Genomic DNA, 18,554 nt, shown 5'->3' with positions numbered 1-18,554 from the left:
TGCCTGCTAATGATTCTACCTTGATTATCCCTAACCATGTCGTCCTTCCTCATTACAAATCCATGCCAACAAGAATAAGCGTTATAAAATTGGCAAGCTTCATCCTCTGTCCTAAACTCCAGGTTCCAAATATCCTCCACCATTAAATCCGCTATTCTTTTTACACCACAAACTTCTTCACTCTTGCTAGTAGAATCCAGCGAATCCACATTGTCGTCTTCAGCATCATCTTCTGCATTCGGTTGATAATCGAAATCATCACCCAAATCATTATCAGAATCATTCTTCACATCATCCTCGTTTCTTGACATAATTTTACCCCTGCTAAAATCCAGGTTGGTTAACCAAAATGTGAATAAACAGAACCAATGGCAACAACTGCATAAAGCTAACTTAAACTCCTTAAAAAAAACTATAGTCCCCGGAACCAAGGCTCTTAACCTAAGCCAACTGTTTAAGAGTCCAGTATAACGTTTTAATTTCAATGCCCCAAACCTAGCCACAGCATACAACTGGCAAATGCGAATTAAAATCCTAATTCCAGAACCTAAACCCAACACCATAAACAGAGCAATGTTTAAAAGACAGATACTTCCATTAAAATTAAAATTAAACTAACCTCCATTATTAAAAAAAATTGAAACGGAGATACCTTGATGACAACCAAAGCTTGAAATCCAATGAGTAAAGAACTGAACTTCTGGAGGGAGACAATCTTAATTAAGCACCCGCACGTGATTCGTAGCCGGCTGAGAAATGGGGGTGGTAAACCCCTTCCACCTGCAATAGCTTGTTCGTGATCAGATGTAAACCTACTAGGTACACAAAATTCACAACATGCAAGCACACAGAGGTCATCCTTCGGCGTCACCTAAGTCGATGCCGGAGCCCAGCCGATGGAAACAAGTTCCAATGATGGCTCCCGCAACCATAGATAACAGAATGAACCTGTGGTTGAAGTGAAGAATAGAAAACGAAGAGGGTTGGGTCAGTGGTTGTGTGCCTAGATCCTGGGGTTGAATAACGTGTTGGAGAGTATAGAACGAAGGCCAAAAAATGAGGGTTGGGTGACTAATGGCTGTGTCTTCTTTTTCTCAGAAATGCATGTTGAACTTGAGGAACAAAAGAAGGGTTTGAGGAACAAAAGAACGATTTTTTATGTTAAAAAGTCAATTTAGAGTGTAGAAATTTTAATTGTAAATTTTTTCCAATACATTATACAGTATTAATATATAATAACTACTCATACATTACAATGTAGTATATTCATGCTATACATTCATTATGAACTTTGACTTTTACAGTACATCAATTAATGAACTTTTAAAAACTTTTCTTAATCAATGGTTGTGATGATGACACATAAGTAAGAGTAATTTACCCACAAAATTAGCATAAGTTTAAAAAAAATCACCTAATATTAAACTCAAAATATTATTCAAAATGACTGCTAATTATTGCAAAATAAAGAGATTTACAAGCATTTTTTCCCCCAAATATAACAACTCAACAAAATAAATCTGTAGAGACATCAGACATGCATACTATTTCTTTCTTTTTCTTCTTCTCTTTTGATTGGTTCAAGTAGAATAAAGTTAAGTTACTACTATGGCTTTTCTATTATAAGCAATTAAGCATATCCATTTTCGGCAACATTTTCTATCTTGAATCTTCTAATTATAATGTATTTACTTTATTTATCTTGATTTGGATAAAATTGCCACCTTGACACAATCTCTCTCTGCCCCTCTATATATAATTAAACTAAACACCATTGAATGACTCTCACTCTCCGTTTTCAAAGGTGTCATCGTTAAATCTCATTCTCTAGTGTCTTCTCTATCTGCAGCTATCTTCATTACTCATTTTGGTAATGCTTTTTTCTTTCACTCTTTCTCCTTCCTCCTCTCTCTACATTTACTATTGGTTTCTTCATTATTCATGTGTACACTTCATTGTTCATTATTATCTAAATTAAGATAAATCTCTGAGATAATTATATCTCATGATCTACTTTCTGTTTCTGCAGTTAATTGGTTTGTTGATATTGGTGCATTTCATTGAGAAGGTGTATTCACAACTTAGAGGAAAGAAAAAAGAGAAAAATGTGGTGACATTGTTGGAGTCTGATACTAACAATAAAAGTAGTATTAATATTAACAATTTTAATTACAATCATAATAATATTCCTCAGTTGAAGGCAAGGATGTTGGCTATTTTCAAAAGAAGTTTGGTTGATCCACCAAAAGAGCTCAACAGCCCTGCTTCAATGGATTCATCCACAAACTCTATGCTTCCCAATGAGATCCTTCACCATTTCATGTCATGTGATCCTTCCAATGCTTTCTCCATGAATTTTGGAAATGATGCTCTTCTTGCTTATTCCCCATCAAAAAAGCCATCAGTTCATCATGGGTATGCATACACCTATCACTCAAAATTCAAAATTGTTAGAAACTAGTGAACTAAATTTATAAAAGAAAGAAACCCATTTTGTGAAAGGATTGGATCTAAAATTTCTGACCAATATTTATGTTCTCTGTGTATGCATATATTATTAAGAATGCTATTTACACATCAAAGCAAAAAAGAAAGAAACATTATATTATATTGACTATTGAGATTGTATTTCTGATAGAAAGGTTTGTGACACAGAATGTTTTGTGGTTTGGACAATATATACTGTGCATTCATGGGAGGTCTGAACAACCTAAGCCAGCTCATAAAACAGTATAGACTATCAAAGGGAAGCAATGATGCCATGTTTACAATTGAAGCTTATAGGACACTACGTGATAGGGGTCCATACCCTGCTGATCAGGTTCTCAAAGAGCTTGATGGCAGTTTTGCATTTGTCATATATGATGACAAGAATGGAACAATTTTTGTTGCATCAGTAAGGACCCACCACCATTTTCTGAATATCCATCTATAATGCACCCAAATTAAATAATGTGTTTGTTTATGTTGTTGGAGCAGGATTCAAATGGAGATATTGGACTCTTCTGGGGCATTGCAGCTGATGGATCTGTAGTTATTTCTGATAGCAAGGAGCTTATTAAAGCAAGCTGTGCTAAATCATTTGCACCATTTCCCTCTGGTTGGTATAATATGTTGAAATCAAGAGTTGTTGTATTCTACTTTGCACATACATGTGTGGAACAATAATTAATGTATGTATTTGGAATGGTGCATGCATGCAGGGTGCATGTTTCACAGTGGGCATGGACTGATGAGTTATGAGCATCCAAATAGGAAGCTGAAGGCAATGCCAAGGGTTGACAGTGAGGGGATCATGTGTGGGGCCACTTTCCTCGTTGACTCCCAATCAAGGAAGTCTATCATGCCACGTGTTGGAAGTGAAGCCAACTGGGCTGTCTGGGGCCCACAAGCCTAATTATTATTAATAACCAATATAATCCAATACTCTTCTTCTTTTTAGGCAAACATGTGTTTGAATTTGGTACTTTGCAGCATGATTCTAGTGTTACATTTTCTTTAGATGGTAGATTTCTCAATTTGAACGAGCAGCTACGAAAATGCATATATTAAAAGAATCAATAGTATATATAAAGCAGTATTTCTACTTGTTATTCTGAATACAATTACTAACAAAGATTGAAACCTACTATTTAAATCCTTATTTAAAGCTATTCAGCTTAAAGAGAAATAGCAGTAAGAAAAAGAGAAAATGAGGTTCCACATCAGCAACGTTTAAACGGCACTTTGCCAAGGAATTAACGGAAATGTATGTGGAGTTTATGGGATTTAGTTGGTCATTTATTAGAATGAGAAACTAAAATTTCAAAGAAAGTTTTAGGTATTTACTCAATTGAAAAATGCTCCTTTTCTATGAACTTCGTGTTACCTTAGTTTCTACTATAACATTTTTTTCTTTCTTCAACAAAACAATAACCGGATTAACACTTAAATTTGGGATACAATTTGATACAATTTTGTATATTTTTCACATGAAAAAGTATATAGAACCAACTCCAAATCAGCAAAAAATAGAATTTAATTAATTATAAATATAGTAATTAATTTTATTTATTTATTATTTAAAATATTAGTTATTAAATATTTCACCACATTCAAATTAGGAAGAGATACATTCAGTATCATTGTAATGTGAATCACGGAAACTGATTCAATTAGCTTCCGTCTTTCACCCTCCTTCTCTCTCTAAATGCCTAAAACATGATAAATCAAAAAACAGATTTAGAATTATCCAATTTACAAAGAAAAAAAACATCCTAATACCTAACATAAACACCCTAGCATAAACACCATCCGCGTAGAGATTTGAATTCACGTTTTTAGCTGAAACTATCTTTTGGTTCCCTAGCATTATTGATTTTAGTTAATATTTTCAGATACATGCAGCACTTTGTTAATATATTATGCAATCTAAATTTAATTTATAAATTTCGGCATATAATCACTGTGATCTGTTAGAAAATACATTTGTTCCAAGTGTTATGCCATAATAACTTGTCCATATGCAAATTATAGTTTGCAAATGGCAGTGCTCTTCAGCATGTCCTTCGATGTCATAAACAATAAAATGAACTATACGTGTGTTAAGAGATATATAAACTAGTATAGTGACCCATATTCTATTATCAGAAAAACCATGATGTACACCATGTACAAGGAAGTAAGGAGTTACAGGAATTAAGGTTTTTAATGACATTGAAATAGGGGGGAAAAAGTAGTTCCTTTAACCTACAAAAGCAAGAACCCATCCCTTTCAAAAAATGCAACCTTGAACAAATTGTGGTTTGATGAAGAGGCTAGAATTGTTGGCCATAGCTGGAATAGAATCTAAGCATATGGGCATCATAGAGTCAGCAATGGAGGACATGGCTGATCTGACAAGATACCTACTGATGATACAAAACATGATTTTTGAAGTGCAGCTGACCAATGTTCCAGAAAGATTAAAAATGGCAATGACAACCACTTCCCATCCAAAATATTAATCCATGTTCACAAAAATCTGCAATGGTTCATTCAATATAAGTAAAGAGTGTTATCCAAATTTTGGGGTGGAGACCCTAAGTCATTACAAGTAAAACTGTAACTGCCGACGAAATATAATAAAGTTGTAGAACTAACCTCTAAATCAGGGAGTGGTTCATAAGATTTCATCTCCTTAGAGTCAAACACTGTAATGCCCGAAATTCTCTGAATTCCAGTTTTAGTAGCTATGAGATTCTGCACAAGTCATGATTGCTAAAAGCATCAAACACCCAAGTATGTCACTGTAAATGAAGCATAAGTTGTAAATCCTTTCTTGCCCCCAATTAGTGTAAACTGTAAAGTCAACTACTTTTGTTTTTGTCACATCACCATCAAAAACCCTAAGTTATTTTGAAGGAGGGGAAAAATATAGAGGTGCAACTAGTGATTTGTACAAAACACGTAATACCGGTAGTAATCATTATAAGCTAGTAGTTAAGAGAAAAAATGGATTTCATGAAAGAAGAAAAATAGCTGAGAGTGAAGATAATGAAAGATCTTTTATAATAAAGTAGGCTAAAGGTGACTAAATTGTTCAGTAATATAATTTCAATACTACCTCCCCATAAATATCCGACAAATGTAAGCAAAATTATTTAAATTCATACCAGGTGGAGCTCTGTGGATCCTAAAGCCTCAACCTGTGGTACAACCTGTAGATAGACCCAAAGCCATAAGCTCAGACTTAGTTAAATATTAGCAATTCTATGATCCATTTAAAACATTTTACTAAGCATATAGCAACATCTAAACTCCAAACATAAGCTATGAATATGATACAACATACTTAAAATATAAGCACCATGTATCACAGATAAATATAGGGATAATACTGGCAATCAAAGGCACAGATGAAAGCAAACAAATACATTACCATTGATTGAAGGCCATTAATCATGACAGCTCTCTCTACATATGATCCATTGTCAGATAAGCTTACTTCAAATGGGCCTATCTCTCTATCTATTTGGTTTGTAAGGCTCAGTTTTAGCTGCAACAAATGAACATTCAACCTCAGCATCAAGAGAAAAACTACCAATGCCCAAAGAAACCTATATAATTTAAGCAGTAGTTTTCTATTTATATGACGAGTAGCATAATGAGCAAGACACCAAAGGACTACAAATTACCACAAATGGTCTTTGAAGGTTAATGATAGACGGAACCTCCACAACCTGCAACTCGATCTCCTTCTTTGTTGTTGGCTGCAAAGAAACAATTCCAAAGAGTAAGACATCTGTGTCGACTATCTAGCGTGTGCATGCTACATGTGTGAGGAAAACTCCTGGTGCATGAAGAGAAAAGATTAAAGAATATGATCATAATTTAGGAAATTGAAGGCATGCCCATGAATGACCCCTCATAGATTATATAGTTACATGAACACAAAGAAAATGCACTTACAGTCCCCAATATCTGCTGGGTCTGCAGGCGACCAGGTTCCCCCAAATTTGTTCTCCATGTTATCTGGAGCTTACCAAGAACATTACTTCCCTCAACCTTTAATTGAGCAGAATTGTCTGCTGATGATTTTAATTGATAGAGATAGTTGTAAATTCCTCCACCAGATCTAATCAATATTGGAGGCTTAAATGTCTCTCTGAAAGTTCAATTTACCTCATAATTAATAATCAATGATAATAATGATCAATCAAAGAATAAAAATGGAAAATATATTTACCCTAGATGACCCTAGAAGTATTAGTGAAAATATTAGACAAATTTGATGTTTATTGACTTATGGAATGCTTCATGCAGAACAGTATGCATAATACTGACCTTATAAGACTTTCTCTCTCAGAATGATGCCCATCACCTTTAAGAGTTGCCGAAGTATAATTCTGTGCAGGTTCGAAATCGACTTGGTCCATGAAAAGGTTTGACTTTGTATGGTTTTCAATACAAGCTTCCAGAAAGGTAGTTTCCTGACACCCATCAAGACATAATTTGATGCACAAGTTTAGGTAGGGGTGAACACTTCAATTTACAGAGCTGACATATTTCCAGTCTCCATCAAAGATGAAAACATGGCATTCAGATTCACTTAATGCTGATAACATACAAAATATCATGGATATGCAAATCCAAAGTAGGGTATCTCAAAACAAGTGAATGCTTTTTCTGGAAAAGAAACCAGGTAGGGGAGGTGTTCTAATATTATTATTTTCAACATAACGATTTAACTACAATATTGTTGTGATTGGTTACTGCAGGTTTACAATGACAGGTGTTCATACGACTAGAAGCTAAGCAATGCACTTGGTTAGACTATAATGCTATTAAGGATTTTCTCGCTAGTGGTGAAGGTCATCTAAAATTTCATTATACTCTCCCATTATAAGAAGTTAAGAACATGGACATGCATAGAAGTAATACAAAATCCAATTATTCAAACAATGTCACATTTTGATTTGACCAGGTTCAGTGAAATAAGATCAGCATTTTATCAAGGGAAGGATATTCACTTACAATTGAATAGAACATTCAAATTATCAACATACCTTGATAACACGGACCTGCAAAAAGATTTCCAACAAAAGCAGCAGTCATTTAAATGCCAGAAGAACAATCAGGAAGCATCTAATGACATGATTTCATTCATACACGACTAATACCATTTAACACGGAACAAGATTAATACCTTCGTCCTCACAGATAGTGGGTTAGCAACAATGAACTTGAAGAATTGGGGAAGGTATTTACGCTCACCATCACCGTCGTTGTACAATGCGGTGCAGACCAGCCTAACAAGAGGCCACAATCAAATCAATGAATAGATATCCCAAAGCAACCACATTCTGAAACAAGGGAAGTATATAGGGGAATTAGAACATACGTGTGAGGTCCAAGCTCCTTGACATCATGTTCCACTATAAAATCATAACGGCCACCGGCACGTATCGTTTCAACTGGAGATTTTGATGTGTCCAAAAGAAGAATCCTCTGTCTCTCTGTTTGAATTTCAGCCTGCCAGTCACAAACCGTTTCGAATAATTTCACTAACCTAAATCATCAATCGAATTAAGAATAGATTAAATTAAAGTAAAAACCCCGCAGATCAAGAGTGCAATAACGAAGGACCTTGATAATAACGTCACGGACTTCAAAAGTGGAGCTGTTGTTAATACTGATGTAGCTGCAGAATGTCTCTCCTAAGTAAATGGCACTGCAGGCAGCAATGAAATCCCAAGTTTCAGTGAGCGACTCGTCAGACGTGACATTGAATAGAGAAAATTTAAGAGAGAGAGTACCCGAAGGACTGAGGGAGGACGAGGAGGGCGGAGAGGCCCATGGCGTCGGAGGAGTGTTGGAGAAGGAAGCGGTAGGAGGGTCGACGTTGAAGGAAGGCCGGCATAGCCTCATAACGCGAAACGCCAGCGAGTGAGATCCACCTCCGCTTTGACTCATCTCGATTATTCTCTTCTAATCTCTCTTCAATTCAATTCAAATGCTGAATTCTGCTCCTCACTTCTCTGTTCTTCAACTTCAGACTGAACGTTTTCCAAACCAGATCACAAACTCACTCCCCCTCTGCTATTTTGCTTTTTTTTTTTTTAATTATTAGTATTCTCTATTATTTTCTATTGTGTGATGCGTAGTAGTGTGCATTACGGTGCAACGTTTTCTGTTTTGGACTAGTACTCTCCAACGTCTATGAACTAATGGGTTTCACGATGGGCCATCAAAAACATTTTTAGCCCAAGGAGTAATGATCCAATATAAAAAATATTGCAGAATGGGCCTTTGGGGTCCCCAATGGTCTCCAATTTTTTTCCATCGATCCTCTGATTTTTCACGAGATATGCTTATACATTTTCCTCATTTGAGCTGGTTTACAAGACTAGGTCCGTTTGGATTAGTTTTTTAAAAAAATGTTTTATATTTAAACAGATTTTTTTTAAAAAAGTTTAAATATTAAAAATATCTTTTACTTCTACTTTTTTTAAAAAAAGTATTATTAGTTTTGAAAAAACACTTTTTTTTTAATAAAAATATTTTTTTTACAAAACATGTACCTAAATAGATTTAAAATTAAATAAAAAATACTTTATTTAAGAAAAAAAACTTTTTCGCTCAAAACCAAAACCGATACTAATTAGTAATTACCATCCAGGAATCCAACGTAAACCTAGTGCATTTGTTCGTGGTACTTTTACGAAAAATCATACTAATCTTAAGTGCTACAACAACGTTTATGTATTGTAATCTCAGTTAATTTAAGAGAATTTATTTGGTAAATTTTTCTTTTTTTTTAACCTAGATATGATCAGACTACACCACAATTATTTATCTAACTGATAAGTTTACTTTCATTTTTCTTTTCTTCGTAATCAATCAATTTTTGAACTGTACTAGAAAAGCGTATAAATCAACAATCCCCATTAACAAACTACACACTAACTCTACTTATCTCATGTAAAATTTAAAGTACAACTTACTTCTAATGTTTAAGTTACCAAAAAGAACTAGTAGTGTTGCGAAAATAAGTAAATAGTCTCCGGAAAAAAAAATCTCGTCAATGTAGAAGTTCTCATGAAGACAAGAAAGTGCGAAGCTAATCTAATAATTTACATGGTTTCTATTAGGCAAATTGACAAAAATATTCCAGTGCACAAGCCACTGATGTGTTCATAGTACAAATCAAGGGGGTCAGAGAACCTCAAAAGCAGAGGTTTCTCCTGAATTAATTTCCGAACATCTGACCCATCAGAGTGATCAACAAAACAGCCACTCAAACCCAAGAAAGTAAAGTTAGACCTCCAAAAAAAGCTACATGATGATAATTGGCAACAAAATCTACCCCTCTACTATACATTTCATCCACAATACTCTCCAGATTGAACTCAAGTTCTAATACAAGGATAAGGAAGCCATCTCTATACAACTCGAACCCATGTTCCACCGCACATTGGGCAGCCATACGCCCAGCGGCTGATCCACCAAATCTCCTTGTCATTGTTACTAGGAGGGCTAGGAGCTCCAGGGGAAGCAAATGCAGAGGTCTGACGCAGACATCTTATGCACTGCACCACACATGTAAACAAAATCATGCAATAGAATATACAGAATACAATACAATAAGGAGATTAACCATGCATAATTTCTGAATATCTCCATCACTTGGGTATTGGCAATTTTTCTCCTATCTATTGGAAGGTATATATACAAAGGAACTTCAGAGACATAATTCTGAAAGTTAATTGGCCGGGTATTTATCATGTGAAGAGATGTTACACATCCTTGTAGACCAAACAATATATCCAGAGTTTTAAAAATTAAGGGCAAAAATGTCCTATGGTTTCTAGTTTCTACAGGGTATCTGAACGATTTCTAGCTCAAGCTGAAATGACCTTGTTTCAGAATCTATACTAGCATTTCACATTTAGAGAATTTACAAAATAGATCTCTGCATTCACATGAAAAATTGATGATACAACAAATATTTTGGAATTCCTGAGTTGTAGAGTTAATAATTATTGGTAAAACTCAATTGAGAAATAAATCATTCTTCTTTTCTAACCTTGAACCAGATTCCTTCGAGGCCAGCCTTCCACGTTGTAGTAACAACATCTCGTCGAGATCCCATTATGCCAAGATAAGCTCCCAAGCCCACAGAAGTGTTCAACCCGAAAGCAGCATCTCTTTCGGACATCCTGCGCTTCCTTGGCCATAACTGCTGGGCTCCGTAGTATACATCACATTGTTCCGATGAACTGAAATCAAGTGGGTCACAAGTAACTAGTTTCGGTGCTTCATTTCCAAAATCCACGTCCTCTGATTCAGATGAAGGTACACCAAACATATTCCGCCTGTGCCACTCTTCTGCTGGAGGGTGAAGTTCTAGTTCACGAAGTAGAAGACCAGCGGCATCGGCACCTCTGGGACGAGGCATATTCTGCATATAACATTTTAGGCAGGGTCATTCACAGAAGATGTTATCCGACAAAATAAATCATGAGGCACCAAAACAGAGGAAGTACAGGGCCAACAAAAGCAACTACACAGACATTGAAAGCTTAAAATTTAAAACATAAACATGATCTAATAAATCGCATCATATCATTTAAGTCAGAGTAAGTATTTTCCGTTGAAGGGAATCTTCATACAAAGGAAGATAATGGGCACACTTTCGAGCGCCACTCATTAACTTTAATATCATCAATGCAAATCATTAATTAAGCAGCATGACAAACTTGAACCCATATCACGAAATACTAATTACCACCAGTTTAATTGTCTCCCAGGAAATACTAAATTTCAAAGAATAGGAAGAGCACAAGGTTACCTGCATATGTGGGCCAAGAGATGCTTCCACAACCTCTGGCAGTACAGTGTAGTTCCCATCAATATAATGCAGCCGAACCTGAATGTTGCTGCTCCCCACCTGGGAAACTGGTAAAGGGTGTTGCAGCCCAGCTGTCCGGCGACATAGATCCATTAGTATCATAAAAAGCACCTTGACCTGTATCATTAGTACAAGAACTAAGAAACAGTCTATTTTACAATCTCCTGGGGAAAAGAAATTCCCACAAAAAATGTTGAAAACAATTAACATCACAATCACAAAAAATAGAGTCATCAAGATAAACTGAAAAACTATCATTTTATACCTCTTCAAATGTATATCCTTGGCCAGCATTCCCAGTTCCTACTCTTGAACGCCCAGGAGCCGTTTCTTCACCTGCTTTTATCCCAGGCACAATCTGACCACCCCGACCTGTCGGACCATCATCTGACTTAACTACAGCTGAAACTGGTTTCGTAGTCTCCTCTGTCTTGCCAGTAGCAGAAGCATTTGGTTGAGGCTTTTGTACAGTGGGATCAGTGGTTCTATTTGCAACCCCCATATAGCGAGGGAGTTGTGTTCGCCGAAAGAAAAAGCAGAATAGCAACAGTTGGCATAATCTGTGAAGGAAATGACAGTCCCCAATAAGTCTAACTGCTGGTGTTCCAGGGAATGTTCCTGTGTTAATGCTGATAGGCATAAATGGCGAAGGACCACTGATGGGGGGAGGAGTTGGATTGGACACTGCTTCAGTTGGATTACTCATCTTGGCGATGGCCCCTTGAACCCAACTTTGCAGCTGTGTGCTCCCCATGGAACTGGTGGTCCCATTTTGACCTCCTGAAAAGTATTGTCACCATTTTAGTTTGAATTGCAAAATACACAATAAAGCAGTGCTGGTGGTGACGATAAAACAGCAATTCAAGATGAGATGGTTATTTGCATTAGAAGAAAAGCACCAAATTTGCATTTCTACAGTAGATTCAAAATGATACCAGACCAAACTAGAGTTTCAAAAATATTTTAATTCAGGGACCTGAAAATAGATTGGATTAGTGGACCACAATGAACATGTTTTCAATACTATAGGAAACCAACAATTTTTAAACTATAAGGACTTATGGAAGACCTTCTCAACTACAAAATATCACACTGACCTTGACTTGTTGCAGGAGTTGCAGAACTTTGGGTAGGACTGGTAACCACATTGCGGTTGCTTCCAGTGCTTGCAGTTGCAGCATGAGATGCTAGTGTACGACAGAAACTTGCATAACGACGCAATCGTGTAATAAAATGGGAAGCCAGATCAAGAACTGCATCAACATAAGCCTGCAGAAATTGAAACGAGCAGAAAATTTATTAATGGCAAGAGTGAACAAAGCAATGATGACTGATGAGTGGAAAGAATCAAGCAGCGAACCAGAAAATTGCATTTTTAGATATTCTAGTTAAACAAAATAAAGCAAGAAAAGTTTCCAAATAGTAAAGAAAAGCAGACCTGAATAGTAGGAATTAACGCAGGTTCTATAGCCATTGATTCAGGATCAATGTTTGATAGCGTTTCACCAGATGCATGCCATGCCTCAGGCACTAAAGATGAAGAATTTACCAAAGCAGACTCAATTCCTTTTCCAAGCATATCCAACAGTAATCTAGCTTGCATATCCAGAACCATTGCCCTGACCTCTTGGGCATTTGATCCTTCCAGTAGCCTACACTTTATCCTGTCTAGACTCTGCAATTATAAATAGAACCAAGTTCATTTAGCATTGAAGGTAGTTAAACAGAAATGGGTGCAAGTTCGTTGAAAAGTGCACTGGAGCAGATTTCTGGAACCAACAGGGACAAGCAAAATTTTAAATGATTCAAAACCAGAGTGTATTGTTTTATATGACTAGTTTTTTATATAACCATCTGCTGCTCACAATAATGGTGAAATTCAGGAACAAATTATATAAACTATGCATGCCAATAAGAGGATGCTGAAATGGGGAAAGTGCAATAGTAACATACTGGACCATACTGCTGCCTGTGCTGAGCAGAAGGAAGAGAATGGAAATCCGCATCCAAAACTGCAATAACGCTGTTAAGTGAAACTGAAACGAAGAATCCCCCAAAAAAAAAGAACGTGTCAGTATACACAACACTAACAAAACAGCATATTATGCAGACGGCAGAGATTTACTATGGAAGTGAAAATAAATACTCTTTTCTCTCTTTAACTAGCACAACTTGAAGCAGACAAAAATAACTAAGCACCTACTTACCAATACCATCCTCGGCGGCACTCTGTGTACAGCCCACAGCATCCCACCAATCAACGCCAACCATAAGGCTCCACCAAAACCTGTATGTGAAACATAAGTTAGCATAGACGTGCAAATCATTGATGAAAGAAAAATAAGAACTTCCTTTATATGACTGCAGAAAACGGTAGAATTTATAAATTTACAATTAGTAAATAGTTAAGATGCTTACTAAAAGGGATTTTCGAAATCACCTTTCAGCAATTGCACGCTCCCAAGTCGATGAATTGGCCTTGGCTTGACTAACAGGAATAGCAGGAGGAAGAACCCGAACTATTCTCAATACTGTACGGTCTTTGATAGTGTCATGCCAAACAGAAGCTGAACAACAGCTAGTTGAAGAAAATGCAGGAGCAGCAATTGCAGATCCAACATTAATCTGATAGTTGTCCACAGGTGCAAAATTTGGACCAGAAAAGACATGGACCCCACCCCGAAGAAAAGCAATGGCAATTTCACCACCATGAGCAGAGTAAACAACTCGGGCAAGTGTCCTAACATCACTTGGTAGATCGAATGGATCAAAATTGACCATTTTTGATTTATCAGAACCAGAGTCAAATGTCTTTTGCACATCAGAAGCCACTCCAATTGAAGATGCCTGATGATTCTTGAAATCATTTGTTGGTGCTATGCTTAGGTCCACTTTGGACTGCCAGACAGTTTGCATAGGGGGTTGTCCACCCATACTAGACGTAGGGTTCCCAAATATAGGATGCAGAACAACATGTTGTAAAGATGACTCCCAGCGTTGCACTCTCCACCCTGTAATTGATGGGCCCTCGTCTGGATCATATGGCGACATGTACTGTCCTGTGCAAGTAAATCAATTATTTGTCAATGTCTTGGTTCAACTACCAGTGCAAAGGAATGAAACCTATCATAAAACTCAGATAAATATGCATCACAGCATAGCTATCACAGAATAGAGGTATATATAGATACTTCTGGATTATCCACACACAATAATATTAGCTTTACCTAGGAATGAATAGTGCGAGACTGGTACCACTGTGTCAAAGGGGAAGGGGACTTGGTACACCTTCTATCTGTTCCACTAGAAAGTAATTTGACATTCAAATTTATCTTCTTGTTATCTTCAAATTATTTTGTTTCATAACAGCTTAATTGATTTTTCAGCAGACAAAAGATGGGATTGAACACAACACAAGGGTTACTTTATATGTTTAACTAATAAACACCAGATTCCAAGGCAAATTAGCACAAATCAGCTGTAATCTTTTAGCATGTTACTAGTAAAGATTTGTGGTGTGTCATTTTCAGATGTAAGCACACCATAGCATAGAACAATCTGAAACTTGCTTTCAGGTGAAAAATAAAACAGAATCAACTTCATACCCTCAACAATCACAACGGCTATGACAGAACCACCACGTGTAGGATCAAAAGCCACTGCTGTTACACCAGAACCCCATGTAGTGGTGGCTGCAGATTGAGCTGCAGCTTCGGGACTCACATATGCTGAAAAATTTGAAACTGGTGAACAGTATAGGGGTACGGCATCACCAAGGTTTTGTTCTGTCTGTTTTCTCCCTTGCTTTGCTTCAGATAATAGATAATCTTGCCAACTAAACAAATATCCAGCTAAAGGAGCAAAGCCAGCCCAATTGGGTGGGCTAAGAGGTGGAACACCACAAGTAGTACTTGTCTTCGGAGTTACTTGGAAACCATTTCCAGGTCCAGGAGTGACTTCCCAAACAACAATGGTGGATGGATTAACAATTGGTACACCTGCTACATGCATGGCGCCACTGTCTGTTATGATAGCATCACCAGCCATAATGCCACTGGGCCCACAACCCAAGAGTCCTTTACTAGTGCAAAACCACTTAGGCGTTGCACCATTCTGACTAGGAGGCCACTGGGCCCAATGAAGCTGAACTGAGCCTGATGAGAACACAGAACAGACACAGAGAAAATTGGGCCATCTAGCTGAAATGAGAACAACTGCATGCATTAGATATAGGAGAATAATACTGCCATATAACATAAAGCTGATTACACATATAACGAGTTGCCAACAAATATGCGACTAAATGGAGAAAAGAAATTTCACTCATCATCATCATGGCATTAGCCATCATAACTATCATTATCACCATACAAAATTTGTGATAGTACCAGACCATCACCCAATCCCTGAATAGACTATAACAAGTAAATGTAACTAAATTGACTCAAGTGGTTAAAACATTGGTGGAATAACAATGTTGGAGCTTCAATCCTCCACCATGCCACAACTCTCCTCCACTGTTAGGCATGGCACCTAAAATGTAACTTTAAGATAATTTAAAAGATATAAACTTGAGAAACTCGAATTCACACTTTAAAATAAAATAGGTTAAACCATCAAACTGAAGAGTGACTTGTGGCAAAAATTCTAAAGCTTGGAGGAATTGTTGTGGGGACATTCTGTACTCCTTGAAGTCAATTGTCCCATCCCCAATGTACCCAAAAAGAAAAAGAATGAAAACAAGATAGGTGACCTGAAGTTTGAGATTGCTGTGAAAGAAACTTCTCCTCAAATGTTGACTTTGAAGTGGCAGGAGCACTAGACTTGGATGAAAGCCACCTATACTGATTTTTGCAAATTGCACAGATTAGAAAAGAAGTAACTGATGATAGTTGTGCTCCATTCAAACCACCCTAGATTAGCAACTACTCAATTTTTAAATATGGTACAAAAGGAAATCACTCAAGATCGGTAAAAAGATCTGCACACAATTTTTTGTTTTTCTACTTTTATAAAAAAATATCATCAGATATATTCGATAGTCATTTAATCAAGAAATAGAAACTCCGCAGAAGTACAGACAGACAGAATGAACAATATAACTAAAGAAACAACTCAATATGAGACAATCTTGCGAGAAATTGATACGGAAACTCGTCAAGAGCATCCTTACATGCTATGCATGGGATCAACAGTAATACAGTATGGAAGAAATTAATTATTAATCACACAAGAAGAACATACCAGAAGAGAAGAACATAAGAGAAACCAAACTACATTACCTTTGTCAATTTAAAGGGTAAACAACAGAAAGGCACAAAAATTCTAATTGGTGAATAATTTATTCTAACAATCTCTCAACTGATACTTAAGATCATTTTGCAAAATAAAATAGCGAATTCATTATGGAATTTGAAACTATTATCTATCCTACAGAATAATGGACACTGAGGACAGAGTGAAAATAACCTAGGTTCAAGGGTAAAGTCATACTCATACACATGGCAAATTAGAATACATTATCATTTATCAAAAGAAATTTACAGAGAGTTTGAATACAACATTTTCAGAAGACTAGTTAAACGCACATACCGGAGACACCCCAGATAGCCACTTTGTAACAACTGCAATATCTTGCCGCCATTCATGCTCACGCTGCCAGCAGCTAGTATCACGTACAAGATTAGGTGGCCCCTAAATGGACATACTATCAGAGAAACAAACATACAACACAAGCAAATATGTATAAAAGACAAGTCAGGAAAAGTTTAAGGTGCAGAGACAATCAACCAACTAATAGCTACAAGTGCTAAATCAATTACATTAGCTATTTTGTGAAGCTAAGTGCCTAAGCCACATAATGCATAGCGAGGTCTCCCTTACATAAACGGAATTTGACTAGAAATTATGAAGTCTAAGTAAATTTGGTAACATTAATATTGCATGCAAATAGAAAACTCTAGTTATCTCTTACAACTGGAAAAACAATGATAAATTACTCGTATTTATGATGAACAGAAAAGATGCACTTAATATTTGATAGGAGCTTCCTTCAGAGCTTTTCTTTTTTCTTGCTTTTTCTCTTTTATTATGTTTTCCGTAGGAATGATAAGGATAGTTCTTACTTACTTGAGAAGGTTGAGTCCAAATAGTCACCCTCCCATGGAAATTTGCAATCAGTAATGCACGGGGACAAGAGGTCGGGGACCATTCTATAAACTGGACAGAATCACGAGGAGAATCTGCAGATGAAACATAACCAATGACATGTCCAAAAGAACAACTAAGTTTGATTTCAGAAAAAATTTCAAGTAGTTCTTGTTTTAACAGCCATTATAGAAATATTATATAGTTTTCATTACATTTCATATTTGCACCATTTTTGTAACAGAAACTTGAAATCCAGAACCAGAACTGAACAAAAACAATGTACCACTTCAGTATTGAAATCAAGAAAACAGAATATTTTTGAAACCAAAAGAACATAACAAAAAGTTGTCATCTGATACAGACCCTAACAAATCTAATCGCAAACTGCATAGCTAGTTGGCAATACATGCGGCTAAAAAAATACATCTTTCAAGATAATAGAAACTAAGCAATGACATCAAGATACCTGCTATGACATTGAACACTGCACACTCAGTCGGCCTCTCTGGGATTACAATGTGTATTGGAATCCAAAATGGTGGATTTGCAGTTGAACTAAAAAAATGATAAGTAAGAAAATTACAAATAAGCACTAAAAATTACAAATTGTCAACAAAAGCAAACACTTGCGCGTCAGTACACCAGTGTAATAAAAATGGAATCAACATATGATTGAGAAGGGTAAGATGGCATGTTTTAAAGAATTATATATTTTAAAAATGTAAGGTTTGAACAAATTTTACAGGTTCTTAAGTTTTCCTCCAATTAGTATTTGTATACACAGTCATTCTTGCTCTTAAATGAAAAATCTAGCACGTGGTCTATGAATTCCGGGCAGGAAATGTCCAAATGGATAATAATGAAACACACACACACACACACAAACCTTGGGATTCTTGCACACGTTTCAGCTGCACAAGCTATTGCATTGAGTTTTCCACACCAAGAAACAGCACTGCAAGAAAAAATAGATCATAAACAAATTGATTGTACCGAAAAATATTGACTTTGAAACCACTATCAACCATCTAAA

At 36.4% G+C, this 18,554-nt stretch overlaps 3 protein-coding genes across 9 annotated transcripts in view; 1 reads left to right on the top strand and 2 right to left on the bottom strand.

Annotated features, from left to right (window-relative positions):
- Positions 1-1,812: 1,812 nt before the first annotated feature.
- On the top strand, positions 1,813-3,397 carry LOC107480726 (stem-specific protein TSJT1-like). Its single transcript, XM_016100887.3, has 5 exons — positions 1,813-1,870; positions 2,030-2,415; positions 2,656-2,896; positions 2,980-3,100; positions 3,204-3,397. Exons 2-5 carry the CDS (start codon positions 2,207-2,209, stop codon positions 3,395-3,397), a joined length of 765 nt encoding a protein of 254 aa, XP_015956373.1. The 5' UTR covers positions 1,813-1,870; positions 2,030-2,206.
- A 1,182-nt stretch (positions 3,398-4,579) lies between these two features.
- On the bottom strand, positions 4,580-8,596 carry LOC107480813 (uncharacterized). Its single transcript, XM_016100990.3, is given in 13 exon segments — positions 4,580-5,002; positions 5,122-5,220; positions 5,634-5,678; positions 5,900-6,016; positions 6,156-6,230; positions 6,430-6,625; positions 6,805-6,950; positions 7,527-7,541; positions 7,667-7,769; positions 7,862-7,992; positions 8,107-8,191; positions 8,277-8,349; positions 8,352-8,596. Coding segments are annotated over 13 exon segments (1,188 nt in total). The 5' UTR covers positions 8,434-8,596; the 3' UTR covers positions 4,580-4,981.
- Positions 8,597-9,573: 977 nt separating this feature from the next.
- Positions 9,574-18,554, bottom strand: part of LOC107480814 (mediator of RNA polymerase II transcription subunit 16) — a 9,872-nt gene continuing 891 nt past the window's right edge. Inside the window, exons 2-16 of one of the 7 annotated variants that reach the window (XM_021138991.2) lie at positions 18,408-18,476; positions 17,988-18,076; positions 17,497-17,613; positions 16,964-17,036; positions 16,125-16,210; positions 14,977-15,570; positions 13,812-14,430; positions 13,579-13,658; positions 13,325-13,407; positions 12,810-13,046; positions 12,469-12,640; positions 11,637-12,151; positions 11,312-11,488; positions 10,547-10,921; positions 9,574-10,049 (exon numbers count right to left, since the gene is read on the bottom strand). In XM_021138991.2, coding sequence (XP_020994650.1) covers positions 9,903-10,049; positions 10,547-10,921; positions 11,312-11,488; positions 11,637-12,151; positions 12,469-12,640; positions 12,810-13,046; positions 13,325-13,407; positions 13,579-13,658; positions 13,812-14,430; positions 14,977-15,570; positions 16,125-16,210; positions 16,964-17,036; positions 17,497-17,613; positions 17,988-18,076; positions 18,408-18,476 — 3,433 coding nt within the window. In that variant the 3' untranslated portion in view covers positions 9,574-9,902. Of the gene's footprint in view, positions 10,050-10,546; positions 10,922-11,311; positions 11,489-11,636; positions 12,152-12,468; positions 12,641-12,809; positions 13,047-13,324; positions 13,408-13,578; positions 13,659-13,811; positions 14,431-14,976; positions 15,571-16,124; positions 16,216-16,963; positions 17,079-17,496; positions 17,614-17,987; positions 18,077-18,407; positions 18,477-18,554 lie in introns of those variants that run through there. The other 6 variants (XM_016100991.3, XM_052258845.1, XM_021138993.2 and 3 more) reach the window with 6 other exon arrangements.

This window comes from Arachis duranensis, chromosome 3 (assembly GCF_000817695.3).
Source record: "Arachis duranensis cultivar V14167 chromosome 3, aradu.V14167.gnm2.J7QH, whole genome shotgun sequence".
Classification (NCBI taxonomy): domain Eukaryota; kingdom Viridiplantae; phylum Streptophyta; class Magnoliopsida; order Fabales; family Fabaceae; genus Arachis; species Arachis duranensis.
This window is presented reverse-complemented; position numbering and strand designations above follow the sequence as displayed.

Bases quoted from the DNA above. Each gene is read 5' to 3' on its own strand.
- LOC107480726 (XM_016100887.3), top strand. From the start codon at position 2,207: ATGTTGGCTATTTTCAAAAGAAGTTTGGTTGATCCACCAAAAGAGCTC. The intron at 2,897-2,979 runs GTAAGGACCCAC...TTGTTGGAGCAG, and splicing joins GAACAATTTTTGTTGCATCA to GATTCAAATGGAGATATTGG. The intron at 3,101-3,203 runs GTTGGTATAATA...GCATGCATGCAG, and splicing joins ATTTGCACCATTTCCCTCTG to GGTGCATGTTTCACAGTGGG.